We start from the raw sequence: 7,194 nt of genomic DNA on the forward strand, positions 1-7,194 counted from the left end.
TAGGGAAAGTGCCCCTAGAAAAGCTGCTAAACACAACATGAGGAGAATCTGGAGTGCTTTACGATCCCCACTTGAAGTAGACCCTTGACAAGGGCTGGTAGCAGGTTCTTCTCTTCTCTCATATACTTTATTTCCCCCTCTACGCATCATTAACGTGGTGAAGCCACACAGCTGCTTTATCGTTGACGCTTGCCAGATCCTCATCCTGGGTGTGCTGCACATGAGGAGGGGGTCATAGCAGTCTGTGCTGCATCACCACACTCGCATACTGGACTGTCCTTTCGACTACCATCGTAAACCTCTCAGTCACAGGTTGAGTTGTGCTGACCCAGAACAAACTCCCCTTTGAGAAAGTCGCCTGCTTTTGAGAATTGCTAAAGTTGCACCTCTGCTTTCAGATGTTAGTCTCTGAACTACTCAAAGACAATGGGTAAGTGCATGTCTTTGCTTCACAACTCCACCAAAGTTTGGTATTTTGAATTTCATATCTACGCCAGTCATACTTAACTAATTCAAAATCCAGTTGTGGAGGAGACTGGGCACTCAGATCTATGCTTAGTGAAGATGTTAAGACTTTCAAGTCCTTGAAAGGAGGAAGTAGAGAGAGCAACAGCTTTAAAAATGCATTAAAAATGCCTGATCACTAGGGCTGTGCAAAACAGCACTGTTTCGTTTCAACTTCTGTTTCGAAGAGACAGTGTTTCATTTCACTGTTTCGAAGCACCGTTCCGTTTTGTTTCGTCAGAACTGTTTCAACGTTTCGCCCATAGGCTATAATGGGGAATCATGAAAATGCCTATAACTTTGTCATTTCTTTCCTGATTCGAATGAAAGCAGCCAGGATGGTAGCCCCTGCTGAGGCCACAAAACCTGTCATGTTTCAAGGAGATAGGTGCAGGGGTTTCTGGGAAACTGTACCTCAAACTGTTTAGAGCAAAACTCACGTCGCTTGCAAGTGTGAAGGCACAGAGAAAGCTCAGTTCAACAATGCTTTTTATGCTCTCTGTCCCTCCCCCAGAGCACTGGGATTGGAAGGGACCTCAGGAAAGGATCACTGTCACTGGCCAGCTACACAGTCAATGTCAGAGCAATCCTTCCTCCCTCTTTGTTTTGATTTTGCTGCTTTGAGCTCAAAAAACTTTGAAACTAAATTTACGTCGAAATTTCGCACAGCCCTACTGATCACCTGTGTAAAACTGAAGTTAGGGATGCTTGAAGTCAGGGCCACCCAAGAGCTGAAAAGTCTAGAATAATTTTGAAATGACGCCTCACCTACACACAGACCTCAAAGTGCATGCACTAAAAAGGGGGCTTTGAAGTTGGACTCCAAGGCAAAAACAAACTCACTATAAATCTCCAAAATGCAACAGAAGTGGAAAACAGTCTCAGTTTTGAAAAGGCCTTGATGCTCTCAAGGCCTATGGTACAAAGTGCCAAAGGAAAAGAATGCAATTGTATAAACAGTGCGTTGAGAGAGGGCAATAGCCATTAAGAAGCAATGTGAAGGCAAGGAAACTGCAATTTCACCAGGGAGCTTATTAAGTAGCAAAAATTTAAGAGCTGCCTGAAAATTTCTAGAGATTGAGGTGCTGGCTTCCTTGTGTAAGTGATGTCTGTTGTGAGAAGGGTTTTGTGGACTGCTACAGTCTCACTAGCAAGAAAATGTTGACCTAAGCCAAGTACCATGGCCCTGTCTTCGGATAAGAACTCCAGACCCAACTGTGACAAGTCACAGGGAAACTTTTCGAAGGCTATTGGGCAAATCTGGCTGCCTGATGCACAAAAAATAAGTGCGCTATTTCCCTCTGAGACTTAAAGGAGTGAATGGGGTCACAGGATTCAAATCAACACAAGATGGGAGAACGCTTGGGAAGAGACTGTAAGCAGGTAAGTGTTCAGGAGTGAGAGAGCTCATGTGAGGTACTGTGCCCAAGCTGAATCATGCAGGCCACCAATTATTCTTTCTAAACAATGTGAAAAATTCTGGAAGCCATAGCTTCAGAACTAGATCTTGCAAACATGACCAGCCTAACTGACATGGTGGTGGCTGTCCAAATTGGTAACCAACAGGGGCAAAGTCCTAGGTCCCTTATTACCTCTTGTATATCAACTCTAAAGCCCAGTGTCAAGTTTGATTGCCAAAACACTGACCACTGACAGAGTAAAGAGGCGAAAAGCAGAAGACTTTGTCAAATAAAACAAAGGAGAGAAAAAGAAGGGGATTGCTAACAATGGCAAGGTCCTGAATGAACAAACAACCTGGGTTACTATGTAAAATGCCATTATGATTTTTTTTTTTTTTTGGGGTGGGGAGGGGGATTGGTGTCAAGATTTTTATTGACACCAGTGGGAGCTGGGCTCTTGCTTTAAGGTTAGTGTGGGTTCCTAAGCTTTTACCCTAGCCCACACAGTCCATCATTGACATCTGGAGCTTCTGTGCAGACTGACTGAATTTTAAACACCCTGCCTAAATTGCATCCCTATTGATTCACACTTCACGTCTGATCAAGCTTTCTGTACAGCCAGAAAGGCAACAAAGTGAATTGCAATGAAAGCTCAGGTACAGAACAGTAGTACATAAAAGATCTTGCCCCTTTTTAATTTATGATCTTTCTATATCGTTCTGGATAACTGAAAGTTCCCATTTAATTGAATACTCTGGTAATATATCCGCATATGAAAAACATTTCAAGTTATTTATTTGCTTTTTATATGCTGTCCTTCCCATCAAAAGCCCAGAGCAGCTTTCAATAAGAGGGCAGAATAGGTTATAAACAGGGGAATGAACAGAACAGAACAACTTAAAAAGGGAACTAGAGGACCAAGATAGAACCTCCCCCCTAGAACAATATTCCAGCCTAGCTTTGTTTGTTAAATGCCTGCTCAAATAGGAATGTCGTACAGCGTTTCTGAAAGATGTCCAGGCTTGGGCTGTGGTGGACCTCAGGAGGGAAGGGAGTTTCAAAGCTGAGGAACTAGTGCTAAGAACAACCTCCCACGTATTTTCACCAAGCAGACTTGGTGCATTGATGCTGTTCGCAGGAGGCTGCTCTTGGCTGACCTTGTGGGGAATAAAGGAAAAGACCGTCCATTTCATATGTAGGACCCAGCCCATTTAGGGCCTTATAAATCAAAACCAGCACCTCTGAATTGTTACTGGGAACTATTATAGACTCTGGAGCACTGGAGTTATGTGCTCCTGGCAACCCATCCCTGGCAGAAGTTACGCCATAGCCTGTGACAAATCATCTTCCACTGCTGTCATGCGGTAGTGTTTTGTTATACCTGTGCTAGCTGTACCACAGATCTTCTTGCTTCTGGGATGTTTGTGTACAACTGAAGCGGAGGTTCCTCTAGCGTCCAACTTGGCTGAAAAGTATCAGAATATAAATGTATAAAGATCAGTGCAGTCTAGCTGGAAGATCCAGGGATATACAAAAGAAAAGAGAAGCTGCCCTGTGTGGCTAGCCCAGTCACTACAATTTTTTTCTTTCTGTATCTACATGCTTATAACTGAATCCACCATAATTAACAGTGTTGAAACAACGAAACAAAAGCTAAAAATTGTGCATTTACAATGTAAAAGTAAGCCTACAACTTGTGTACAATACATGAGGAACAACATAAACCACAGTCTTACTACAATTGTGATGATAGGCATGCATTCTGCACTGCAGTGACGCTATTCTGTGGCTAGAATGGCAAAACTTCACTGCAATATTATCATGCCCTGCTTTCACCTCCCTAGCCTGTTTCCACTTTTTTGGTATTGGCCTAAATGAGTCAGGCTGCCTGGGAGGTGAACTGCTGGAGCTCTCCTCTACCATCATAGATACAAAAGAAGTGAATCTGCATTTTCCACTTGGGGAATACTGGGCACTGCAGCCAGGAAGGTGAAATTGGGCTTGTACGAGGACACAGTGAAATTAATGTTGGTGACAAGCTTTCTTGTGGTTGTCAAAGAATGCTTACAACAGCCTACAACCAAAAATACTTCTAGTGAAAATAAATCCAAAGTGGCTACTTTTTAATCTGTGTTCTCCAGATCGCTTAACTAACCACTGCCCAGACCTCTGGGAGTTGGCTTGATACTGTCCAAGCTGCCTAGGAACCTCCTTTCTTCCGTGTGAGCCACCTTCATTTCCTGGTTTTCTCAACTGCTGCACTGTTCTCCAGCCTACACTTTCTCGCTCTGTTGCTCCAAGTGGAGTTCCAGCTTCCCATTCCCAACCCTCTACAGCAGGGGTGGGCAAAATACGGCCCGCGGGCTGGAGGCCATTCTATCTGACCCGCAGGGCCCCTAAAAAAATGTAGAAAATTAATATTTCTCTGCCTTTGGTTCCTATAAAAAATGACAGGAACCAAGGGCAGTAGGACCCAGGGGAAACATGGCAGGCTCTCTCAACAGCGGGCCTGCCTCTTCCCCTCCACCCCCCAGCTGGAAGTGGGGCCGGGTTTCTGGGCTGGGAGCACATGGCTGCCCCTGTGTGGAAAGCTCAGGTAAGTGGGGGTGGGGGGCAGGGAAGAAGCGTGGGGGGGAAGCGGCCCCTCCCACGCCTGGTGCCCCACACTGCAACTGCTCGCAGCCCGCATGGGGCTGCCTGTGCCCACTCCAGACAGCCCCACACAGGCTGTGAGAGTCTGCAGCGTGGGGCACTGGGCATGGTAGGGGTCACTTCCCCTCCATGCTCAGCTTTTCCCCAGGCTCCTTCCCTGCCAGGCTGGCAGTGTGGCGGGTTACAAGCTAGTGCTGAGCGTGGGGAAAAGTGGCCCAATGCCCGGCGCCCTATGCTGCAGCTGCTCACAGCCTGCTTGGGGCTGCCTGTGCCTGCTCCAGGCAGCCCCACCTGGGCTGGGAGTGGCTGCAGCAGGGAGCGCTGGCCATGGGGTGCGCGAGGGGCTGCTCTTCCCCACACTCAGCACCAGCTTCTTCCCTGCTGGCGAGCAGGGGGTCGGGGCTGAGCGTTGCCCCCGGCCTGTAACGCAGGGTGGGGGGGGCACTGGGTGTGAGTGGGCGGGCAGCCAGCAGGGGCACAGGGCCTGCACCAGTGTCCCAGAGCCAGTGCCAGTGGGGCCCAGAGCTGGGTGGCAGGAGTGCGGGGTCCCAGCCAGCAGGGGCTCTATGGAGCTGGCCCCCCCCTCCCGGCTGGTGCAGCCCAGCCCAGCTCCATGGACCCCTGCCGGCCTGTGCCCTGGTCTGGGCCCCACCAGTGCTGGCCCTGGGACATTGGTCCCAAGACATTGGGATGTTGGTCCCAAAATGGTGACCAGGGGGCGGGGCACCTGTTATGGGGTGGGGCTACCCATGCGGCCCTCGACAGCGTGCCAAAACTGGGTAAGCGGCCCTCTGCCCAAAATAATTGCCCGCCCCTGCTCTACACTCTGGTTCCAAGAACCCAGAATTCATTTCCCCTTGGTAGGAAAAGCTGAAGATGATACAGTCTCACAAGATGGTAAGAAAAAAATACTGAGCAAATTGCTGAGCACCTGGCTGAAGTAAAATAGCACATTTTGCCACAAAAATACTGAATTCTCCCCCTTGTAAAGATGCAAAATCCTATGGCAAATTCAACAACCATGGAATTAGGGTGCGCACAGACCTATTCACAGGAGTCATGTTTTGCCTCCAAAGCAAAAAATTACCCTGAGCACTGCATGTGTGTAAGAGCTGATTTTTTTTAAAGGTTAAATATTTGCTTTCACGTTACATATCAGACTCTAATATGACTTGCATCTGTTCTTAACAGATGAGTTGAGCGAATAAACTTAAAACTTCCTATGTAGAATCCAGATATTGGGTTCCTTATTGAGTGATTAGGTTCTTTATTGCCACCCGTCCCTTCCCCCAAATGCAGATGAGGGGTTAGAGGCTGGCTGGGGGTATACAAAGCTGCTGCTCTGATCAGCTATGGTGCACCAGTTAATTGGAGAAAGGGTTTGTAAACTCCAGCAAAGAGCTGAGTGGCTCCTCTAATGTGGGAACTAAGGAGATTGTGAGCACCCAGATCTGAATGATACAGCTTCTACTCTATGCACAGATGCGTGAAATCATCCAAGTTATTCCTTATTTTGCTGTTAATCATTTCTTTCCCTTCCTAAAATTAGTTCTTCCAATGATAAAAACAAATTCAGCATTTAGGTCCTCTGTCAATTACAATTTGACATCATACTTGAACAGTTCCTAGCAGCTCCTTCCTGAAAGGTGTGGATTGATTTAAACAGTGGACGGCTTAACATAATATGATCTCTTTTGCTTATCCCCACCCATTACAAAAGGACCGTATCTTTATGAGAATGCATATTAAGCTGTGGACCTAGAAGTGAGTAACTGTTAGTCTTTATTTTCCTCTCTTGGCTCCTCCCCAGCTCCACTTACTCCAGGAGGTATCGATGCATGTTGTTGCATTTGACTTTCACTGTCGGGCAACTGACTTTGACCTTGCAGCTCCTGGCTTTGCTCATCTGTTACCTGAACTGTGACATACTCTGCAAGTTTCTGCACACAATTACAGCAGTGCTCCACTGCCTGCTCTTTTGAATCTCCATCAAACTGAACACGAAACATGCGGCATTCATTCTGGGGAAAAGCCACAGAAAAATTAATCTGTGTGTGCATTCCAGTAGGTACTTGATTTTTAATTAAATCTGTATTAGTGGTAGTTAGAACCAAAAACTGAGATTACTGGAGTGCTGCATTACTGTTAAGCATGGGGGGGGGGGGGGGCAAATTTCTCCCTGTTGTATCTTCATTTATTCCAGTGGAGTTATGCCAGAAAGGGATTTGGCCCATAGGCTGAAGGCAGATTCACAGTACAACCATGGAACACGCAAAGGTATGCAAGCAGTTTCTACTTTTGTGATTAGTGCTGTATCTGTCCTGTAGTTCTACTAGTGATATTGAAATATTAAGACTACGTGTCCTAGTTGATTGGTTGAAAATATTTGGAACATTGACAATTTGCTGGTTTTCTATTCCAACACTGGCCAAATTGGCAAAGGGTGAATGCTCTTGTTTTGCTCTACAACTACCCATGTAAATGTTCCGAGACATAAATGGTATTTCCTGAAAGAAAGCACTCTACAGAGTAATAGCTCTTAAAGACTAATCTTAGATCTTACATGTAAGGCAGGTCAGACCTTGTCAACTACTCAGAAGAGAGCTTGTCATAAGAAAAAAAAAGATCTCCAGCAGGA

The 7,194-nt window shown here is 46.3% G+C and overlaps 1 protein-coding gene across 1 annotated transcript in view; it reads right to left on the reverse strand.

Moving 5' to 3' along the window:
- Nucleotides 1-7,194, reverse strand: part of REC114 (REC114 meiotic recombination protein) — a 66,546-nt gene that overhangs the window by 1,740 nt on the left and 57,612 nt on the right. The window contains exons 4-5 of the mRNA XM_006026268.3: nucleotides 6,377-6,577; nucleotides 3,286-3,369 (exon numbers count right to left, since the gene is read on the reverse strand). Of these exons, the coding sequence (XP_006026330.1) occupies nucleotides 3,286-3,369; nucleotides 6,377-6,577 (285 nt within the window). The remainder of the gene's footprint in view (nucleotides 1-3,285; nucleotides 3,370-6,376; nucleotides 6,578-7,194) is intronic.

Source organism: Alligator sinensis, unplaced genomic scaffold (genome assembly GCF_000455745.1).
Source record: "Alligator sinensis unplaced genomic scaffold, ASM45574v1 scaffold492_1, whole genome shotgun sequence".
NCBI classification, from domain to species: domain Eukaryota; kingdom Metazoa; phylum Chordata; order Crocodylia; family Alligatoridae; genus Alligator; species Alligator sinensis.